Here is a 24,189-nt window from a genome sequence, read left to right on the forward strand (position 1 = left end):
CAAATTCAAAGGCTTTGCTAAGCAGTCCTTACTCAACAAATGTTTAACAAATGAGAGAACTGTCCTACTGCCACTCGTGCAGCTTTTTAACAAAAGTGGCTTCATTTTTTTCTGCTAAAATATCAGCAATGCGCTTGGTAGGCATGTTGAGGAAACAATGCATGCGATTTATTTCTCTGGGGCCAGAACACCGGTAAAGGATGAGCCCCTCAGCTTCTGTGCATTTATACTTTTTTGCCGCACTATCCTTTTTCATATTTCCCGATACTAATTCTTCACTAATCCTTTTTGGCTTCCGATGTAGCGTATGGCTCGCTGAAAAGCACTTTGACGCCTCATCACTGGTAGTAAGCGCTATATAAATTCAATTACAATAGCACAAACTCGACCTGAAGGTATTGCAGCACTTAACATGAGCACAAATTACTTTACATAAGGATATATTCATATTTTTTTAGGCACTGGAAGATTAAGTGATTTGCCCAGAATCACAAGATGTGTGGACTGGGTGCCGAGACTCGAATCGAGTTTCCCACTTTCATAGTCGGCAACTCTGGCCACATCCTCTCCCCATTCACTGACTGTTAAGTAGGACATAGTGTGCTCTCGGTGTCCATAAGCAGAACCTTTGTTTGGGCTTCATGGCCCCTTTAAACCCACATCCCAACACTGGAGGTTCTTACAAAACGAGCTGCAAGAGAGATTAAGGCTCGGTTCAGCTCTTCCTGGTAAGTAACCAGGCCTTCCGCCCCTACTGCCATCACAAGAATAGGAGATCAGATAACACTGGAATTAAACAAAGCAGAGGGAAGGCGAGTAAGGGATTCCGGTGACACGGGACTAGACAATGATGGGGGAGAGAAGGAATGTGACATTTGCATAACAAGTTATACAATACATGTCATCACAGCAGACACTCACGTATACATTGCACACAAACACTAATCGTACCATAACTGGTTTACACCCAAACAATACCTGTTCCTAACGTGTGAAGATACCGATAGAGAATGAAACTAGACTTCTTTCTGCCAGAATATAGGCAGAGTTTTCTTGACTTGTCTGAACAGGAATGATTTAGGGCATGCATGAAGGAGAGTGAAGTGAGACTGACTCCGGGTGCTGATCAGATGGCGCTTGCTTCCCCCTCCGCGCGCACTGGACAATGAGCGAAACCGAAACCTGTCGTGGGGCGGGACTTCCGTCTTGTGAAGCCCGCGCCCACGGAGTGCCTGGCCAGAGGAGCAGTGGAGATGTGGGGCTCCCATGCCCGAGGGAGAGCCCCGCGGTGGCGGCCGAAGTCCGGAGTGGCGGTAAGTGGGCCTTAGTTGTAGGAGGTAGGAGTGGGTCTTGGTGCACTCGTGTGTGTGTGTGTGTGTGTGTGTGTGCGCGCGCGTGTGTGTGTGTGTGTGTATGTATGTGTGCGACGGCGGGGGGGGCTCGGTGCACTCGTGTGTGTGTGTGTGCGCGCGCATGTGTATATGTGTGCGACGGGGTGGTGTCTCTGTATGTATGTGTGCGTGCGTGGGTGCTGGTGTGTGTGTCTCTGTGTGTGTGCATGCGTGTGTGTTGGAGCTTCCCAGGAGACGGCCACAGCGCGCGTATTCGCGCGCGTGTGGCCCGCTCCGATCGCCATGCGCGTGGCCAGGTCCTGTCTCCTGGAAAGCTGAGTCGCTGACAACAGGTCTCTGGCGAGACCGCGCTTTCGCGCGGTTAACGCCACGAGACCTAAAAAACCGCAAACCGCCTGTCCTAGAATCAAGGCACCAACTCCCACTGTGTTTTAACCACCCTACAGAGGCGCAACAGCTCTGGAATTCAAGTTATTCTGTGGTTTTCACCTATAAATCTTTGAGGCTGAGCTAGCAAATTCCTCCTTCTGACTCAACAAGAGTGTTTGTTGCCATTATTACCAAGTGCTGCTCTTCAAGCCTTCCAGGCACATCGCCTCTGACAACCCCAACAACAGCGTAGATGGACCCCACACACAATGGGCTAGTGTTAAACCTGACCCTTTTCACAGGTTTATCCCCAAACATTTTGCCTTGTTGCTCCTATTTTTCTGACCCTGTTTTCGTTGGCTGTAGTATTCTGGGAGCTTTACCACTGCTGACCAGTGCTAAAGTACATATGCTCTCTGTATAAATTGTGACAATGATTGGTTATCCATGATTGGCATATTTGATTTACTGGCGAGTCCTTAATAAAGTGCACTGTGTGTGCCAGGGCCTGTAAATCAAATGCTACTAATGGGCTTGCAGCACTTGTTGTGCCGCCCACATGAGTAGCCCTGTAAATGTGTCTCTGATCTACCACTGTAGTGTCTATGCGCTCAGTTGTGACCTGCTATGCTGTCCTGCCAATTTCATCCACTTGCCAGGCCCAAACCTTCCCTTTCCTTACATGTAGGGCACCCCTAAGCGAGGCCCAAGGCATCCCCATGGGCAGGGTGCAGTGTATGTAAAAGGTCGGACATGTACTAGTGTGTGTGACATATCCTGATAGTGAACTACTGTGTATTTCATATTTTTACTGTTAAAAGGCTATCTGTCCCATAGGCTTATCACTGGAGTTGCACTGTAACATTTGAAAATGTGTAACTTTCCATAGGGACTAGCTAGGAAAATTAATTTTCAACTCTCTGAACTCAGAATTTATTAACGCACCTTTTGGGAAAGGTGGTTTTTAAATCCAGTGTTTGAAAATGGCACTTTTAGAAAGTGAGCATTTTCTTAATTTACCATTCTGTGTGCCTCTGGCTGTTTGTGTATTCAGCGTCTGGTGTGTGAGTGACAGGAGCTGAGATGTGCATTCACTCTAGACAGTGCAAAACAATAGAGGGTCCCCGAGTCATAACATCTGAGGGGAGGAAAGCAGGGTACAATAGAACAACAACAAAAGACCTCTCCTTCACATACACTTAACCCCTTCCATGCTGCCGTCGGCCATTGGCCGACGGCAGCACTACCTCGCTGGTGCTGCCATCGGCCAATGGCCGACGGCAGCACTACCTCGCTGGTGCTGCCATCGGCCAATGGCCGACGCGGCCCGCTCGTTTTGCGGAAGTGCAGCACTTCCGCAAAATCGGCGGCGCAGCCGAGGGGTTAATAATCGGGTAAGACCTCAAACATCAAAAATACATTGTCCCACAAAAACATTGGTTCATATTCTTTTTTTGTTTAGCAAAAATATTTTTGTGTATTCTTTTTTTCAAGTGGAATAAATCAGTTCAATAATATGGGAGCCCAGAAAACAAGTTCAAAACGTGGAACCTAAAACATGACTCATCCATCAACAGACACACAACTACAATCATACATAACACTATCATACTACCAGAGCTCAAAAAATCAATACATATCATAGTACAAATCATAAATACATAAGTTAAAACATGAGAAGAAAAAGCGCTGACGCGCGTTTCGGAGGGGGTCAAAACCCCAGATTCCTTCGTCAGGGCGCAGCTGGTCAGTAATACATTGGATAATTAGTGGTCATTCATAAACCGCCAATAGATTGCTTATACGTGATGCACAGCGGGCTCTATATAACAGTAATTTGAGCTTTATTTCAACGATTAGTCTTCTGAATAACAACAACCTGTACGATGAAACGTGATGAGAGCTTGAGTCTCTCAAGACGATAGCGGGTAAGAAGCCAAGGGGCCTAGTGTATTCATCCACCGAGATAAAAAAGTGCTTGGACTGTCAGTTTAAAGGTCCTCTAGCTTTCCTCACAACCATGAACAGAGGTAGGGAAATATCCGTCTCGCAGCAATGTGTAATGCTGAAACTTACACCTTAATGTCAATATGATCAGAAAAAATATATAATGATTATACCACGATTAACTTTCAAATGGTTATAAGGAATAAAATCCGAACTTGCTATGGTCCCGCTCCATACGTTTACATAGATGAGAGACGGATACGGGTGTCCAGACGCTGGTAAATGCTTCTAGATGTGCGGACGGGGGGAAACCTCCATCGTATCAGGAACACAGACACCTAGACAGTCACTGGGGGTTGAGGTGTGCTCTGCCTTGCCTGGGTGACTCATCGCAGGGCTGAATAGACCTGGTCTGCATTTAGAGTGGTGGGAGGAGTTTTGCTTACACCTGAATAGGCAGAGTCTGCGGTCTCCGCACCTGTGGCCATGCTGCACCAGGGAGGACAGGACTGGATTCAGAGACTATTGCCACAAAGAAAACAAAGACATTTTGGGTTATAAGAATTACACCTATTACCCCAGGCCTTTATATAACTTCAAAGAAAAAGAGGACCCTGCCAAGAAGAAGAGCGGAAGGACTGTGCAAAGAGCGCTGCCTTTTCTGTGTTAGGATTGGGTTGGCCTGAAGTTGCTGCTTCTGTCGGGTGGAGGAAAAGGACGGACTCTTTTTGCCCTTCTGTGGTATCCTGCTACATCGACCAAGATGCCTAGAGGTAATGACGCTGAGAGGTGATGGCAGTGTGATCCTATCCCCTTTCACCGTTATAAAAGGCTCCCTTGAGCCGCTTGAGTTGACGAGCTTGGGAGCGCCTGCTTGCCCTGAGTGGAATTGTGCCTGTGAAAATTAAGTGGCAGCATGTCCAGAAACCTACTAACCTTTTCCCTACTGACGACGGAGGAATCCAGAAACACGTGTCTAGGGAAACACTACTAAAAATATGGCATTAGCCAATTATCATTTCGAACATTTTACTGAGCGAAAAACAATGTACTACATCGACCAAGATGCCTTGAGGTAATGACGCTGAGACGTGATGGCAGTGTGCTCCTATCCCCTTTCACTGTAGATTTTCCTTGTTTGCAGCCAGTGTATTAGGCAAAGAATGCCACAGGCCCAAGAGACTTCCTTTTTCCCTAAATGGGGGACGGCACAGGTCAGACTGAGAAATATACCTTTAATCTATGTCAACTGTTGTTTTTCTGCTCTTTGGATACTTGTTACATATTTTCTTTATGCAGTTTCAAATTCTCAATAAAAAGTCCATGAAAAAAGAGGACGAATGTCCGTTTTATTTCGAAGGATAGTCAGTACCATGAAAAGTAGTTAACCTCTGAATTGTGGATGCTTCATGTCCCCTTCACAGTCACCCTTCAACACCCCTTTTTCTTTCTCATTTAATCTCCCAGGTGAGCTAGAAACTAGTAACAGGGACAACTCTGGCTAGAGGCTAGTTTCTGTCATCCAAGGATTCAATCAGAGGTTGGCTGTACGCTCCAACACTGGGGCCATGAGAAGACTGTTGATGTCTGAATCAATGGAATTTGCTGATTCTGTGGTAACCAGACCAGGAAAACTCAGTTATTGACCCACAGTGCAGCAGTATGGAGGTCTTCCAGAAAGCTAGCGCAGACATGTGCCAGCCGTAGAGATCAGGAGAGCAATCTGCAACGTTGGTAAGTCCAGCAAACAGCTTAGTCCCAAGGAAAGGAAAACTACCATGTCATCGCTATACAGGAGATAAAACCAGCAGCTTCAGCGAAAGGCGGGATCAAACATTATCTCTACGACTGAAAGTGGTAGTTTGGATTGGGAATGGCAGAGTAAAACTGTTGACATGTCCCAGTATTGAAGACCTCAAAACTTAGCCTAGATGATAGAAAGCATTGTTGGTTCTTTGGAGGCAGAACTTAACTAAGAGGTCTTTTTTGCCAAGAAGGAAGCAGCTACTTGACTTCAAACATAAGCTATGAACCAGAGTCCGCGAAAGCAGGAGGTTAATATAAGCCCTCATGCTCCGATTATGTGCAAGGCATCAGCGAGATTACAAACAAAGCGGTTCAGCATGCCACATTTAAAAGTCTGCTTTAAAAAAATGTGTTTCATTTATAAAAAAAATTCCATTAATGGTTAACTGTGGTTGTCCACCATTTGTGTGTTTATGAACAGGCCTTATTACTGGGGATTCTAACACCTGCTGCTGAATTGCAGACTTACAGGAGAATCACTGAGCTGAGAACATAAAACTGTTTCCAGAGAACATGACAACCACGGACTCTTGGCAGGTTTACTTTACATGTTTGGCGCCAATTTGGAAATCCTGCCACCTCCCTCTATGGCCAGTTCTTGCTACAACCATACATTGCCTACAGCTTTTTAGCTTTGACCGTCCATAGCCTAATTACACTCTTGTTTGAACAGTACCTATTTTATGTCCTTATCCTGCAACATCTATTTTGAAGGCTTTTGGCAACTAAATCGGAGCTTTCTGAAACCAATCTGGGGCAAAAATAAAAGCACACGATGGTGGCGGACGCCGTGTTTCAAAATTGAGAACTGAGTCAGAGTTTCTGAAAGGGCCAGAGCTTATGTGCACTGTAAAGCAAAATGAAAACATCTGCGGCATTTCTTAAACACAAACACACGCCCAAAAGTTATTCAAATCAAATAAACTAATCACAAAAGGGGAAATAACAAAACAGCAACAACAAAAACAAGCATTTGCAATGCAATAGGTATCGCATTCATTAAGTTTGAGCTATTGCCATTGCTAAATATTGCAACACCAATTGCAACAAAAGTCTATAAACTGTAGGCCAAAAAAATGTGTATTTATTTTTGTAGCAATGGTGGCATGCTGCGCTTTAGATGAATATGTTTAAAAGTAAAGTGCGCCATACTGAGATTGCTACAATAGTTAATTGTGGATGCGTTTACAATTGATGTGTGCACTGACGGCTGGTGGTGTTTGTACCTGGTGAAAGCGTGCACGGACGACTGGTGGTGTTTGTGCCCGGTGAAAGCGTGCACTGAAAGCGTTTGTGTGTGTGTGGTTGTGTGTGCAGTTGTGTGTGTGGTTGTATGTGCGGTTGTGTGTGTGCTTGTGTGTGTGCGGTTGTGTGTGCGGTTGTGTGTGCGGTTGTGTGTGCGGTTGTGTGTGCGGTTGTGTGTGCGGTTGTGTGTGCGGTTGTGTGTGCGGTTGTGTGTGTGTAGTTGTGTGTGTGGTGTGTGTGTGGTTGTATGTAGGGTTGTGTGTGTGGTTGTGTGTGTGTCCTCCCATTTGCTGCTTTAACAAAACTGTCTTCCTATTGGCTGCACCGGTTACTAAACTGAGTGAGGAGAATTTCGAAGAGGTCGGGCTGGTCCCTTTTGAAAACAAGAGACAATGGGATGACCTTTCACACAGTAGCAGCAGGAGACTGCCACTGGCCGAAAGGGGAGCCATTAGCCTATGGCAATGCTTCATCACAGAACACAATACCATGGACCAAGTATTGTTAACATGCGGGAAGCCAGGGTCCATTCACGATAAATTAAAGTAATGGTTGGGAAAGAGAATACAAAAGAAAATCCTCCAACCACCATTCACGCAGGCCTCATTCTGCTGCCGCTACCGACAACAAACATTAGCCGTCAATACTCAAGGCCCCCAATTTCTTGAGTTACAATTTTATTTATTTAGTGTATTTTTTATAAAGCGCGGACATTACTCGAAGGTGTCAGAGTGCTGTAAATCGGACGTCAGCGAGGCAAAAATGCACCCCTCCCCCCATGAATTTATGTTCAAAATACTTTCTTAAAGTCTCCCTCTGGCCTGCTTTCACATAGTGCATGTGCGTTTTAGTGGTGTAAGAGACAGACCCTTCACTGTCGAGTCATCGCACTGCACCAAGCATCCCCCCCCCCCCCATCCTTGGGTGCGGTACTAGCCACTTGGGGAGGATTAACCATCGCATCCATGGCAGTGAAGTCTACAGCTATGTGTGGGGGTGTAATACTGTACTACACCCCCACACACAGCTGTAGACTTCACTGCCATGCGAATACACGGGGTGTTTAATGGTGCCCATTGCATTCAATGGGCAAGTCCTGATGATTGTCACTGTAGTGAAAGGTCAGCCCGGATTACTCACGGGAAGTGCGGTAATTAGCACCCGGCATCAAAGCGATTGGAGTGGGAGCTCTGCCCCTGCCTGTCGGTGCATTGCAGGAAGGGGGGTAGGGGGGTGGGTTAATCTGTCAGGTCATTAGAGGAAGTACTTCAGGGTGTGATGGGGGTTGGGGGTGATGCAATCACTCTGGCGTAAACGGATTGCCTTTCCGGGTGTCTCATGGTCGGTCAGTGTTAATGTTGTAAAGGGTTGGGGATGCGGGCCGGCAGGTGCGCTACTCAAGTCGGGACTGCGGTTCCTGCGTGAAAAGCTTTGTCACCCGATGGGTTAGCCATGGACATGCGTGGCAGTGCAAGAGTCAAAGTGTCTGCCCCGGTGCCACTGCGCCTGCTGCACTCTTGACAGTACCTTCTCCGGCTCATACCTCACTCGGTTTTTCAGGGCTGGGCGCATGCGCAGGGACTTACCTTACTCAAGTGTTTCAGGACGAGGTGGGCGCAGGATCAGGATTCCCTAAAGATGTCCAGGGCGCACGCACACGAAGATCAGTCACTGGGGTGGGGTGAACAGACAGGGAGCGCCGAGAGGGCCCATCCTCACCCTTCCAGGCACTCTGCTCATGGCAACTCCCAACATGTCAACTCACATGTCATTCAAAAGAAAAAATAAATGCGTTCCAAACAGCAAAATACAAATTGGGCGTCACACTATGCTCAGCACAGATTTTTTGCTTAGGTGTTTTTTATGCCACGTCCTTAATTACATTGGCTACACCCCTTTGAGAGGCCCCCTAGTTTTTTCATCCCACTTAAAGCCCTGCTAGGGAGACACTTGGAACCCAGCCTGCTTCAGCTTCTAGCGTGTGCTCTGTGGTGGTCTTAAACACTTTCATGTGTCACATCTTTATTCGCGCGGTTATTAAAAACCATTGCAATTATAGAACAAGTGTGTTCGTATTACCATGGCGACCAACTCCTGAGTCATGCTGCGAGCTACGCACGGGCACTAGTGATGACTTTTAAGAACTAGTCCCATCTCCCCACCACCCGCCCGAAAGTGCCGTACCTCGGATGTAGGCGCACTTGCTCTCGTCCAGCTGGCTGCATGATGACCCGCCCATGGTGCCTCCGGGACGGGGTGCTCGCGGGTGCCCGGGTCAGAGCGCTCAGTGGCCGGCGTTGGCTGTTCAGGGGGGGACTCCGCGCGGATGCTGCGCCCAGCTCCTCTGTGCGAGTGCCCGTGTTCAGTAAAAATAAAAACTTCCTGCCAGAGGCCGTGATGTCCGGATGTGCAGCCGTGAGCGTGCACATCCCGAAACCAGTGTTGCCAGATTTTTAGACCAGTCCCAAGCTCAAAGCCGCTCAAATATAAGCCCAAAATAAGCCCAATCAGACCAGTTCCAGCCCAAAAACCAGCCCAAACTCGCAACTCTCAAATTATGCAGAAATAGTCACCAGAAACCACTTAAAGGATGAATCTAAATTCTATTCAATATACGGATAGTGGAAAGGGCTTAACTGGGTACCTGTGTTAATGCTACTCATTTTCATGACCCGTCACCACTGTGACAGTGCATAGCTGCCAAGGTTTCAGATTGCTTATGTGTGACATTTTCATAATTTCAGTGTAATTATGAGTGACATTCAACGACTATGAGTGACACTTTCTTGCGTGCAAAAATCAAAGCCAACCCTCTGCAAACTGTCAGTTCCACACAACTGGCGCGCATCGTGCTTTGAATGCATGCCAATGAAAATAGCTTTGTTGTTTCTACAATGACAGCAGACTGATGTGAATGAGCATTAGCCTTGACGCCGTGCCACCAACAAAATTATTTTTGGAACTCAAGTCGTCATTCTATGTTTCAGTCACCCACGTTACCTCATTTGAGGCAAGAACATAGACATAATATGTGCATATATTTCAGCGAAAGGAGTAGACACACAAAGCGGCAAAAGGCGAGGCGCACCAGCATATTAATTAGAATAAGTGCTTAATGAGTCTGATAACAACATTTATAATCATGTACAATGTTTCATGCATGTCCATCAGCATATAATTGTATGAGCATACAATTTTACACAAACATTTATGTATCCATACTTTTATTCGGAGTGGCTGTCTCCAAGTTGGGTATGTTTTTCTGCGCTTGTCTGCTTTATTCATGAAGTCTGATTAATGCATGGCTGTGCATTTGTGTCTATGTTAAGCTTGAGTTTGAGTGGGTATACGTGTGCCAGTGTATATATGTAAGTAAATGTGAGCATTTGTATATGCTCGCGTATGTGTTGCTGTAGGAATGCAGTTATGTAAGTCACTCTGTAAATGTTTATACCAACGCCTGTGAGCTACATTTTTTCAGTATAGTTATGTGCATGTCGGGTAGGTGTATGTCCTGTGAGGTTGCCAGTGTGTTATAGGTCCTAGGTCAAGGAAGGAAATCTGCCCCTTGGCCACAACTTGAACTGTGAAATACAACAACAGCCAGGGTTCGGTGAGCCCTCCCGGGTCTCTGTGCCCGGCGCCACTCCACCTGCTAAACCAATGGAAGCAACACCTGTGTAGGTTTGTAAAGAAGGGGCAATGATAAGCATTTACAGAAGATGTCAGAGTACGTATGTATGCTGATGTATGTATGCATATTGACATATGTGACGCATGACTGTCAGAATCTATGTAAACATTGCAGGTCTCGGTCCACAACATGCACATTGCTGCACTCACCAAAAGACCGCGTTTGCGCATATGAAGGTGAGGGTGCACAAAGGCCTACGCCAGAGCCAGCCAGAGCCCGGGAACCATGGCCCGTCAGTCGCCACGGTGACCCCTTGGACGGGCTGCCCATCCTTGCCCTTACCAGGCTCCCGCGCCTCCTCCGCCTCCCCCCATTCAGGATCAAGAAGATAAGAACAGTCAGTGCTGCGCAGGGCTTTCAATCATTGGTAGCGCTTTCGCGCGCTACAAGATTGACAGAGCGCAGACACAGCCTTTCAGATGCTAATCAGAGCATCTAACTGCTAATGGGTTAAAAATAACACTGGCAAGGTGGCAAAATACATTGTTAATCCCCAACAATTTAACGTGCCAGGAGGAACTAAGAAAGGAAAAATAACTTCCGGTCACCCTTCTTCCCTAGCACACCCTGGACCTAGAAGCTGGTGTGCTCTGTGTTGAAGTGCCTGCAGCACATGCAGCAGGTGCGCCTCCGTGAAGGAAGCCAGTGATGTGGATGGACATGGAGAGGTGTGTGGCGAGAATAAAATGAGCTCCATTAACTTTTAAAACATACGTGGTAAGAAACAAAGAATCATTACCTAAAGGGAGTATACGTTTTAGGTTGAGAAACATCTGTAATTGAAATTGACGTTTGATTGTGTTTATATATTGTGGGGATAATATACTGTTTACTTGTATTCCGCGCTCGGTGGTACAAAGCGCCTATGCGTGCTTCACAGGACCGTAGAACACGTAGCATCTAACTGCAAACTTGCAAAAACGTTGTTCCTGATATCAGGTTTCAGTGCGAAGACCTACCAGAGCCTTCTTGCCCACAGTGAGGATGGATGTGTAGGACTCCAGGTAGACCCGGCTGCAGTGCTTGATCACCTCCAGCCCCTTCACTGTGATGTCGGTAGCGTCGCCCAGACCCAAGCCCACGAGGTAGAGCATACTGGTGTCAGCAGGGGGCAGCGCGTGCCCCGCAGTGAGGAGTGCACCCCGGGATCTGAAATAGTATGGGCTGGGCGCCAGTAGATAGAGCACAGTATGATGCGGACAGCAGTGTTCCCACTTCCAGCCCGGCTCTCTTGATACGAGACACGGTGTCTTGGCTGCACAGCACTTCACACAATTCACACGAGTGTGGGTGTGGTCTTGGGTCCTCCACCAATCATAAGCATTTTGCCGCTCTGATGTCAGCGCGCGCTGCTCGCTCATTTGTCACTGGACTTTCTGGCCACAGTAATAGGTGCACGCCACGGCCTCATCGTGGTCGGCGCCCGCCCAAGCCAGAAAAAAGCGCACACACACATGCTCATGCAGCAGACCAGGGGCTAACTCCTCAGGTCAGGTCCGCTTCTGCTGTTCTACGAAGTCAGGAGTGGCGGCTGAGGCCGGCGATGCGGTGAGTGGGGCGGGGCAGGGGGGGTAAAGTGCGTGCGTGCGTGTGTGTGTGTGTGTGCTGCTAGAACATGCTAGCCCAGCGAAAGCAGGGGCTGTGTGTGTATATGGAAGCGCGTCTGCGTAAGCGTGACTCTTTAGAAGCGCGTACACAGACATCAATCGGCGCGTGCCCCAGTCTGTACCACTTGGCAGGCAAGACGACCACAATAGATCTCGCTGGCGACAGCGCTTTCGCGCTGCATCACCAGCGAGACCTAAAAAGGGCTTCTCCACCAATGTCTCTAGGACCTAGAACATAACCGGCAGCATCATAATATCTCCAACCATCCTGCATATTAGAAAAAACATTTAAGACACCTCTTTTCAAAAGTGCTCTACCACCCCAGATAAGAACCCACATCCTACCCGTCTTTCACTCTAGACGAGCCTGAACTGTACATCAAAGCTCATGCTCGTTTTTAGTGCTCTGTTACTACCCAGCTAGGTGCGCACTATAGTGGTACCGGTCCATACATGCATAGTACCGGTCCATACATACAACGAAGAAAGATACCCATCCAATAGAATACATAATGCCTTGGAATTCAAGAATAAGAGGGACAGGAAATGCCTACGTAATGGGATGATTTTAGAAGGTTTTCTTTTTTCTTTTTTTACCAGATCTCTCCAATTGTCGGGCTGCTGCCGGAAAAGTCTGGGGTGAGAATCTTGAATGCCTGAACATTGGAAAATTCAGGAGGGCTGAGACCTTTCTTTGGGGAAGTTCTTGGTTTCCTAGCAATCAAGAGAAATGATGACAGATATACTTGGTAGGGCCGAGCACCTTTACAGTTATGCAGCAGACTTTAAACGGAAGTGAAGGGGAAGCCTGTGCAAATCTAACAGACTGGGAATAATGGACACAAACTAAAAAGCACCCAGTGCCGTGCCTCTAGCAGAGAGCTGAGCAGGGGCGAGGTTTAAAAATGGATGCCAGCTAAAAGTGTTGTTTCCCTATGGCGTTGGTCTCTGTAAATCAAATGATGACTCTGTGTATATCTCAATGTATTTTTAAGCTTGTAGTAGGTACAGTTCGACACAGTGGGTAGTGTGTGTGTGATGGAAATTACCAGGAGAAAAATTGGGATTTCATAGTTTTTGCAAATGTGCGCATATCAAGTATGGAATACATGAAAACACACCAGCTGGAAAGTGGACCAAAAGCAACCAATGGGAACCAATCACAAAAAGTCACCAATTATAATCAGGCAATACGAAGTGATCCTGTGTGCAATTCTCCAAAAGTACCCCCTGTCCAAGAGCACTCCCCTACTATTAGGGGAAACAAAATGAAAAAACTGTATCAGAGCTGCACCACTTTTCAAAAAAATATGCATGCATGTATGCGGCGTGACAATTCGTATTAAGTACTTTTGTCAAGCTCGGTATAAGTCCATGGGAGTGCAGAATGCAAATTAACAGCACATCATTGTCGCTATCATACCACGCGTATTATATTAACTGCTGCCTATCCCCAATCAATACGAAGAATTGGATGCAATTTTGGATTCCTTATTCTTCTCATTAACTTGGATCATCCGTTCGCTTAACAGATGAGCTTTACGCATTGGTGCGACTGCCACCTTTGCCTACCATACATCTGTTCAAGGTTACTACCACATCCATTTACACCTATGGTCTATATAGAATCTCCAATGCCCTGAAAAAGTCCTGTGCCTACGGACGAAATGCGTTGGCTGTTTGTCTTTAAAGAACGAACTAATAAAGAACGAACTAATAAAGAAGAGAAAAACGAGTTCTTCATACAACTACTTCTTTGCTACGTCGAACATTTTTGATTCTTAGGAATTTTATATTTTTTAGAAAAGTGGTGCAGCTCTGATACAGGTTTTTCCTTTTGTTTCAAGTATGGAATATAGGAAAGGAGATGTCATGACTGCCCCAGTGATTGCCTTGTATTTTACATGGCTATGGTCCTCTAACCGGCAGAAGGCTCTTTCTGGAATATATATAGGGAACTTGCACAGGACATAGGACTCGACCTTGGAGGCCAGGCATATCAGAGATAGAGCCTTACAGACAATGATCTCACATTTTCTACCAATCAGTGTTTCTATCGTGGGAGATGTGCCACTTTGCCACTCTCCAGAACCCATCTCACCTTCAGCTCAAAGACAGGGGTGTCGATGGTCTGGGCACCATGGCGCTTGAAGCAGTTGATGATGATGTTAAAGACGCGCTCCCGGATTGCCATCTGCTTGGGATGGAAGTCTCTTGTGCCCTGTCATCAAAGAACAAAACAATTATAAAGCAGCAGTAAAGCAGGACTTCGGGCAGAGCCACCAAGAAGAAACAAATCATTTCCAAGAGTAGTTCAAATACTTGCATTGGTGATTCAGTGGGTTAAGCACGGCACGAACATTTGCAAAAACAATGGCCACATTAACTTCATTTTGGGATTAAAACATCAGATATGGTGTGGGGCAGTACCTTTGGTGTCTTCAGAACAAAGTTCAGTCTTGCTTCATCATTTCCCGGTAGAGCCTTCCATTCCAGCTGCTTTGTGGCCTCTACTGGAGACTGTCAGAAAAATCAAAATGTAATATAATGATAAAGTCAGACTTCCCACATTGTTAAAGTCAAAAGAGAGCAACAGACCCAAGATACACTTACCAATGGCCCCGCATGAGAATGCACGTTTTTTGACTTCTCCTAAATTAACGGATACATTTGGAGCAGTTTAATGGACTACCTTCATTATACAAGCGACTTAAGAGCAGGGTGGAGCCCCGGCATCAAACATGTTCTGGTTATTCCTCAAGAGGGAAATAGCAGACACGTTTCCAGTATCTATACGATTGGGGACTTGTAGAATGAGCAGTTGCTTTCTATGGTACCTTTATGTTGAATAATATAAGATGACCCCTTGAAGAGAAAGATAAGATACAAATGGGGCTAGCAAATGGAGTGGTCGATTGATCCAATTTAGATTAATCGGAGCAGCAAACCCATCGGTAATAATTTTTGCTGAAATCGTTATCTGGTCCAACCAGAAAAGAAAGCCTCCCATTATCGAAAATGGCTGTGCTTGGTTATCAACTAGAAGACAGACTTTGTGAATGAGAGAGTCAACCATGTTTACGATTGATAAATCAACGCTAAACGTATTTATAAATACTTTTGCACACTGCGAGTAACTGTGTTTTCAACAAGCATAGCATACAGTATTGCTGGTTTTTTAGATTCATGCTGCTGACACTGTACTAGACCCACACTGATTTCTACTAATTTGTCTTAATTTCGATTTCACAATTGCTTGTTTAATGAAATGCCGGGGATGAGAACAAAGCAAAGCCAATAGATATGGCCTACTTACAAACCCAAACATCTACCTACTCTACGGCGGTGGTAATGGTGGCAGAAATGATGGGGATAGTATTGATAATGGTGGTGTGGGTAATATAGATCACAAAACAATGTTAAAAACCATCTACAGTACAAAAAAAATATATTTCTGTATAAAACACATACCCCAGATAAAGAATTGAATGTGTTGTGGCGTATTGCATTTTCAGATATCAAATGTTCCCGCGTGCCTTGCAGGGCAAGCAATTCAAGAATGATGTCCCAAAATGCCAATAACACACAATGAGGTAGAAAAAGTCCTTTGGGCGGACGCAAAGCCTATTAGTAACAATGGAGCACAATAAGGTATGTGTTACAATATCAAAGAACTCCACTGGGTGGCAGACTGAACGTAGAAATGTTGAATCTGAACTCTGAACTAGTAGTAACAAGAGGCGGCTGTTCTGATAAATTAATTGGATGTCGTCACTCGGACTATCCAAAGCCGGGATCTCAGAGAAGACTGCAAAGATCTATTAAAAGTCAATTGGCAATGATCACACTACCTACTCCAGTCAACATAAAGACAAGGAGTGTCTTGGTACTTTTTAAGTGCTGATTAAATTAGAGGTGTGTTGCATTGAAAATAGTTGCCTGTAATCGGCGGTGAAGTGAATAAAAACGATGGGAATGTAATCCTAGGTACATTGGGTTCAGGTTCGTTGAGTGGGGGCGCTCACAGACAAGGCTAAAAAAACCCCAAAATATTCGGTAACTATTTTCATGACAATTTTATATAGAGCACAGCTTCCCACTAAGGGTTTCCTGGCAATTTCACGATAGGTTAGATCTGTCCATGTCACTTTAAATTGAAACAACAAAGTATTTAGTTGTCTGCGGAAGATCGTAAATGAGGAACAGCCTCTTAATAGTTCTGGGAGGGCGTTCCACAACTTGGGACCCAGGTAGGCAAAAGACCAGCCTCCAATGCGGGTGCGTCTCACTCTGGGAACCATACTGAGGGAAAATCTGTGGAGCGCCAAGGACGTGCCAGATGATAGAGTCTAGCAAATTCATGAAAACATCTTGGATCAGTCTCTGATCTTGCTCTGAGGATATAGCACAAGGTTTTAAACTGAATTTACTTCTCCACTTTAGACCAATGGATCTCGCGATGGAGGTGGAACTGCTTTTCGGAAGTCTGTATAACATTCTGGCTGACTAATTCTGGACAACTTGTAATCAATCGTCTGATGCATGGTTTAGGAGAAAGTCGTGAGACACATTATCAAATGCCGAGCTGAGATCAAGAATGATCAGCGCAACCATCTCACAGCAGCAATGCGAACAGCAAAACACACAAGGTGATGGACGGAATGTTGCACATTGGCAAAACATTCACCCCCAGTCACAGATCTGGGTTTAATCCATTGTTATTTTGCTCACCACGCCACCCCAGTTCAGACATGGCCATATGCAAATCAGTCTTGACCCTATGTGGGAAGGGTATGCCCAGACGTGGGTCCCGTGCTCACTACGCCACTGGAGTCAAGCTATCCTGTCTGATGACGGCTGATAGCCAGAAAGCGGTCCTAGGATGCTTGATTCTGGTCCAGGGAAGACCTGGCTTGGCAGTTCGGGCTGAACTGTTCCCATGAGGCATAGGGCCAAGACTGGTTTGCAACTGGGGTGGTGTGGTGAGCAAAATATTGATGGATTAAACCCAGATTTGTGACTGGAGGTGAATGTTTTGCCAATGTGGAATATCCGTCCATCACCTTGTGTGTTTTGCTGTTCGCCCTATGTGGGAAGGGTATGCCCAGACGTGGGTCCCGTGCGCACTACGCCACTGGAGTCAAGCTATCCTGGCTGATGACGGCTGATAGCCAGAAACCGGTCCTAGGATGCTTGATTCTGGTCCAGGGACGACATGGCTTGGCAGTTCGGACTGAACTGTTCCCATGAGGCACAGGGTCAAGACTGATTTGCATATGGCCATGTCTGAACTGGGGTGGCATGGTGAGCAAAATAACGATGGATTAAACCCAGATCTGTGACTGGGGGTGAATGTTTTGCCAATGTGCAACATTCCGTCCATCACCTTGTGTGTTTTGCTATTTTTAAAGAAAGGCAATTCATGTTTGAGCGCGCGATGTTGGTCCTGATCTGCCCATTTTTGCCACCAATCAGAGTTTTTGTGTGTGCTATAACTTCCGCCAAGAACTTATCCAGCTGGACAGAACACACCACCTTGTCAGGTGAAATGATTGCTACAGGGATGCTTTTTCTAGACTCCAGAACCTCATCTTGTCTAGACAATGAATCAGCCTTTCTATTCGCAGAACCAGGCCAAAAGGTAACCACAAAGTCAAACTCTGCAAAAAACAGCATCCATCGCATCTGCCTTTGACTGAGAGATCTGACCGTTTTCATGTACTGCAGATTTTTGTGGTCGGTGTATACCGTTACAGAATGTTTAGCCCCCCACAGGTAATGCCTCCACTCCTGGAAGGCCTTTTTTATAGCCAACAACTCTTTTTCAGCCACTGTGTAGTTGATTTCGTCTGGACTCAGTTTCCTAGACAGGAAGGCTATAGGGTGTAACTGTCCGGTATTTCGACAGAACAGCCCCCACTGCTATATCTGAGGCATCAGCTTCCACAATGAACTGCACCTCTATTTGTGGATGCTGCAGTATAGGTGCTGTGGTGAATGCCTTTTTTACAGCTAGTAAAACGCTTCCATGGCCTCAGTGGTCCAACAAAACGGAATTCCCTTCCTTAAAAGACGAGTGAGAGGAGAGACTAGCTGAGAAAAGTGAAAAATGAATCTCCGGTAATAATTGGAGAACCCCCCAAAACACTGCACATCCCTCACATTCTTTGGAACAGGCCACTCTTGTACTGCCATGACTTTTCTCTCCGCCATGCACAAACCTGATGGGCTCAACATCACACCCAAGAACTCAACCTCTGTTACATGGAACCTACATTTATTCAACTTACAAAACAACCCATATTCCAGCAACGTCTGCAAAATCTGAGATACATGACTGACGTGTGTTTCCTGATCGTTAGAATAAATCAAAATGTCATCTATGTAGACAACCACAATTTTGTCTACATAGTCCTTTAACACATCATTCAAAAAGAATTGGAATGCCGCTGGGGCATTACAAAGCCCGAACGGCATCACCAAATACTCAAACAAACCATATCTTTTTTTCAAAAGCCATCTTCCACTCATCCCCCTCTCTTATCCGCACCAGATGATAGGCTCCTCTTAAATCAAGTCTGGTGTAGATGACGGCCTCCCTCACCTGGTCTAGCAAGAATGAGTAGAAGAGGGTATAGATTGCGGACAGTGTTTTTGTTCAAAACTCGAAAGTCAATACATGTCCTCAATTCCCCATTGGCTTTCTTTATAAAAAATAGAGGTGAAGCTGCTGGTGAACGAGAGGGTCGAATACACCCTATGTCTACGTAATGATCCAAGTATTGTTTTAGATGTTGTGTCTCTGGTTCTGATAATGCATAAACCCTACATGATGGCATGATTGCCCCGGGTATCAAATCTATTTGACAATCAGTGTCACAGTGTGGTGGTAGGATTTCTGCCTTGAGTTCACTGAACACCTCCCGGTATTCTACATACTCTGCAGGGAGTACCGTCTCCTTTTCTGCTGTTGTAGCAATCTGGTAAATCTGCGTCAGAGCCAATGCATGGTTATGGTGAGTGTGAATATATGTTAACCTACATTTTTCCGACTCAAACTCGACTGTCTTTTTTGTCCAATCAATCGTGGGATTATGACTCCATAACCAAGGCATACCCAGTATTACCTCATACTGAGGCACCTCAATTAGATTCAGAGCTATCTTTTCTACAGGATCCATGTCCTCCTCTTTTCTGACCAATTCCAATTCCTCGGTTACTTCAGTAATGGGCCCTGATATTAATGGTTTCCCCATCTGCCGCCAAAACTCTTTCTGGGGTCCCTCTAGGAACGCGTAGGAGTTCCAGACGCTGAACTAATCCACTATCAATAAAGTTTCCGGTGGCACCTGATTCCACCATTACTCCTATTTGATGAGCCCGTGACCCATCAGTCAGAAACATGGATAGCACAATATGTGATTCAGATTTAACCAACTCGATACCTGCCAAGAAAGGCAACTGTAAACCTGATATTTGTAATTGTTCTACTGTTCCTCTTATGGCAGATTTGTCAGAAAGGGATGTGGGTACTTCTTGGGTTTAGTGGGACAGTCTCTAACGAACTGACCCTTCTTCCCACAATACATACACAACCCGAACATTCTACGGTTCTCTCTTTCTGATCTGGACAATGGGGCCCTAATGGCTCCTACTTCCATAGGTTCAGAATGCTGTTCAGAGGAGGACCCCGTTGTTCTAGTCCCTCTTTCAGTTCGCAGTATGGGTATATGTTCCCTCTCCCCGCCTTTCTGATAACCTGTGATCCAAACGTAACGTAAGATTCATTAAGTCTGTATACGTGGTAGGTTGTGGATCAATCTGGGCAATCACATCCTTCATTTCATCTCTTAGACCTGGACAGTAAAGCGACATTCTTTTTTCCTCCGACCATGAGGTTTCAGAAATTAGATGATTGAACTTAGTGAGGTAAGTCACCAAATCCTGTTTCCCCTGTCTAAGTTCCAACAACTCCCTATCAGCAGAGAATGTCGTAGCCCTCCTATCAAATACCCTTTCAAATTCACGGCAAAATGAATCCCAATTGGAGAGTAGAGAATCATCATATTTGACCAAAGGTACCGCCCAATTGACTGCATCTCCAGTCATATATGAGCTGGCAAAGGCCACCCTAGAATGGTTAGTGGGAAATGAAGCCGGTTTACACGAAAAGTGTAACCTGATCTGTGTTAAAAATGTTTGAATTTTTAGAGGGTCTCCGGAAAACCTCTCAGGACTAGCCAGTGGAATAGGGGGAGGTACATTCACTTGTATTTGTGACGTCAGTTGTGATGCCTAGAACGGATTCCTAGCTTGTCGGTCTACCCTTTCCCTAAGGGAGGCCGTCTCTGCTTTAGATGCCGCCAATTCCTGTTGTACCAATACTAATGCTTGTAACACATCATCTAAGGACACCATGTTTGTGTTTCACCCAGACCGGAAGGAGTGCTATTTCGTGGGCGCGTTATTCTGTAAGATCCACGGTGACTTCTTAGGATCCAGGTGATGCACAAAGGGGTCCACCTCCCGATGTACCCAACTCTGAATAATGCAACACAGAGTATTAAGGCAATCAGGCGAGGGAAAGGAATTAGTGTAGAAACAGCGGGGATGAGGATACCTGCAACCCTTTCGGGAATGTCGCCGTATTCCTGTATATCAAATCAGAGATACTCCTCTCCAATTGCACCGCTGTACACTTAAAGATATTCCTTTCACTCTCAGAAGGAAAAGAAAAGAAAAATGGGGATTTCCAATAATAACTTCCTAATCAGATTTCCAGCAGCGTATCAAGAAAGGAGCCAAGATGAGGGTATTCCAATAGGAGATTCTAACAATGTTGATTCAAAAGGTAAACTACCAAGTCTCTGAACATACTGTTCCAGAGGTACAGAGGGAGGTACCAGCAAAGAAATACTGAGCACAGTTTTCAGAACACAACCTACTTGGTTTTACTCTTCTCCCAATCTTTGTATGGTACTCCTGCCCATGAAGAAAGCCTTCTTCAAACTTCCAGTCGCGGAAGCACAGAGCAAATGAATCAGTGTTGCACAATAGTTAATTACGTGAATCCTTTATCCAGCAGCAGGCAGAACAAGGAAATCAAAGAAAAGATAGCGCTTACGTCAGCACTATCCCCAGACTCTAGAAAATGAGTCAAGCACCACAATAATCCTTGGCAATGTTAGCGCTTACCTTAGCACGGAAAATATCCAAACGAACTCCCTGTCATTGAAGCGCTTACATCAGTGAGGTAACAGGAACCAAATTGCAGCCTAGTGAGGAGAAGCCTCGCAAGCCACAGAAGAAACAGAGTACCAACGATCTCTGTAGACAGCGCTTACCTCAGCGCGAATTCCGGAACAGAAGCAGCCTAACGAGGAGACGCCTCGCTAACCACCACAGGAGGTCCAAGAAGCTATGAATCCTCATGGCAACAAACAATGGCCAGAATAACGCGCACTGACTGTTCGCGCTTGCAGGGAGATGAAGTAAAAGCCCCGCAGTACAAAAGGGGGTGGTGATGGACGGAGCATCTGAACCAATCAAACATTCACACCAAGTCAACAGATCTGGGTTTAATACATCACCGTTCTTTAGCCCACTCTGCCACCCCAGTTCAGACATGGCCATATGCAAATCAGTCTGACCCTGTGCCTCATGGGAACAGTCCAGCCCGAACTACCAAGCCATGCCTTCCCTGGAACGGAAACAAGCCTCCCAGGACCGGTTTCTGGCATTACAGCCGTCCTCAGCCAGGCTTGCTTGAATCCAGTGGCAAAGTGAGCAAGGGACTCACATCTGAGCATACCCTGCCAACTTATGGCGAACAAAGCGGTACAAAAGGGGTGGTGATGGACGGAGCATCTGAACCAATCAAACACTCACACCCAGTCTAAAGATCTGGGTTTAATCCATCACCACGGTGATGGATTAAACCCATCGGGAGGCGCAGACAAATGTAGGAAACTTGATATCTGTATGCTATGCTATTTAAAAAAAATTAATTAAATGCTATTCTGCTTTTACTTCTAGTATTCATTAATACTATTTGCTTATATACTATATATCTGATGTGGTCAAAGGTTCTTCTTTTCTTTGTTAACGCTTGTCATTCAACACTAGGAACAACAAAACACAAACGCAGGGTGTGGAATTTGTTTAGACTGTACACCCTTGTTGCTTTTAAACAAGGCAAAGAAGAGCTTTCACAAGGGCAAGGAAAGAAAAACAGAATAATTTAGTAAGACGAAGAACTGTTCCCATGAGGCATAGGGTCAAGACTGATTTGCATATGGCCATGTCTGAACTGGGGTGGTCTGGTGAGTAAAATAACGATGGATTAAACCCAGATCTGTGACTGGGGGTGAATGTTCTGCCATTGTGCAACATTCCGTCCATCAATTGTTGTTTTTGTAATATAATCTTTAGCACCTTCAGACCGTGGTTACTTTATGTGAATCGGTTTTTAAAACATTTCTTACAAGTGTTGCATAGAGTGAACAGTGTTTTACTTTTTAATACTCTGTGGTTAATTTCTCATGAGAATGTCACTGTCTGCAAACAGTGTGGTACCTAGTAACCTATCTCAACACAGTACACACTGTTTACAGTACCCACTTTTCTACTCGCATCAACTTCAATTCTCAAAATAGGTTTGGTGACTGTGAGAGGTTTGATAAAGATAAAAGCTATCCGTAGTAGGGCATTCACAGTCTAATATCTTGAGGTACTTGGCTTTCTATGAACAGTTGTTTACAGACTGAACACTATGTGTAATGAGAGTTTCCCATATATCTGTACTTGATTGTTAATGTGAAGTTGACTACCAGTGAAGTGTATGGTATAAGGTAAAGGAAGCACCTAAAATATGCTTGCTACACATGAGGGAGTTGTATCTGTGATTGCATTAATGATGCTTCATATTATTCTGAAGTATACTGTAAGCGATAGATGGAATGCTTGAATTAATCTCATCCATTAGTAATTACCCAGGCAGCATCCCAATTCATAGTTATTTTGCACACCATACCACCTCAGCTTGGACCCAGCTATATGCAAATCAGTGTTGAGCCTGCCCCAAAGGAAACAGTCCAGCCCGAACTGCCAAGGCAGGTGCTCCCCGAACTGGAACACAAGCAACCTTGGACCGTTTTCACCCTAGTTATAGGCTCATGAGCCAGGTACATACTATTCTGAGCTATTTTGTGCCTACTTTCAGTCCTTTAATGCAATACTAGTTTATAGAGTAATGTGTGCAAAAGAAGCTAGGATGATTGCATCAGCTATGTCATTTGGGATGCAATCAGTGATTTCATAAATTATGTCATAGAACATGTCATGACTGATGTAACATGTGTGGTCATAAGCAGTGCCTGAAGGGGGCACAAGTTAATAGTTAACTCTGCTAAATATAACTGGTGAATTTCTCTGGGGTTTTTTCAGTTCAAAACATTAATGTTGCCACTGACGTATTCACCTAACGAGACCACTACTTTAACCGTTGGTTTGTGTAGTAAATTTCAAAGTAAAAAAAAAAAAAAAAAAAAAACAGATTTTTTTTATCACACCTAACTATAACGTTATTTTAACCATTGTTTTTTTCAGTGAATTTGTAAGGTTTTTTAAACATATTACTTTATCATCATACATGGTGGAGATGTTCACGGAGCCTGGCTTGTGGCCAAGCCATGTGGTCAACTCAACAGGAGGTAGTCAACCCCCCACACCCCCTTCCCGCAACACAGAGACGGTCAACCCGACGCCAAGCACAGATCTTGGCCATGTGTGATTAGTCTTGCAACCCTGCTTCCAACTCCCCATAGGAAGCCGACCCCATCCAGCGCACAGCTTTTGGCAAATGCGCATCAGTGTGGCTGGTCACAGAGCTTGGCCTGCTGTCACGCCCTGTGGCCAAACCCCCAGCAGGCTGCCAACCACACACCGCGCGCAGCCTTTGGCGCACGCAGCATAGGGCTGGCCTTTGGACCCCAGGAACCCCATCTCCTTGGGTCAAAACATACATATTAAGGGGAAAAGAATTGCAGTCCCCACCCCAAATGCTTAATTGGCCCTGGGGACCCCATCCCCCCTCCCCGAGCCTAAATAGGCCTTCGGCCGAAATTTTAATAAAAGGGCTACTCAACTGGATTACATTCTACTGGTTACT

The 24,189-nt window shown here is 45.5% G+C and overlaps 1 protein-coding gene across 3 annotated transcripts in view; it reads right to left on the reverse strand.

Annotated features, from left to right (window-relative positions):
• Positions 1-24,189, reverse strand: part of LOC144769396 (histidine--tRNA ligase, cytoplasmic-like) — a 292,971-nt gene that overhangs the window by 243,951 nt on the left and 24,831 nt on the right. For 2 of the 3 annotated variants that reach the window (XM_078653452.1, XM_078653450.1), the window contains exons 2-3: positions 14,451-14,540; positions 14,122-14,241 (exon numbers count right to left, since the gene is read on the reverse strand). In XM_078653452.1, coding sequence (XP_078509578.1) covers positions 14,122-14,214 — 93 coding nt within the window. In that variant the 5' untranslated portion in view covers positions 14,215-14,241; positions 14,451-14,540. The remainder of the gene's footprint in view (positions 1-14,121; positions 14,242-14,450; positions 14,541-24,189) is intronic. The other variant, XM_078653451.1, reaches the window with a different exon arrangement.

The sequence above is a fragment of the Lissotriton helveticus genome, chromosome 7, assembly GCF_964261635.1.
Source record: "Lissotriton helveticus chromosome 7, aLisHel1.1, whole genome shotgun sequence".
In the NCBI taxonomy this organism is placed as follows: Eukaryota; Metazoa; Chordata; class Amphibia; order Caudata; family Salamandridae; genus Lissotriton; species Lissotriton helveticus.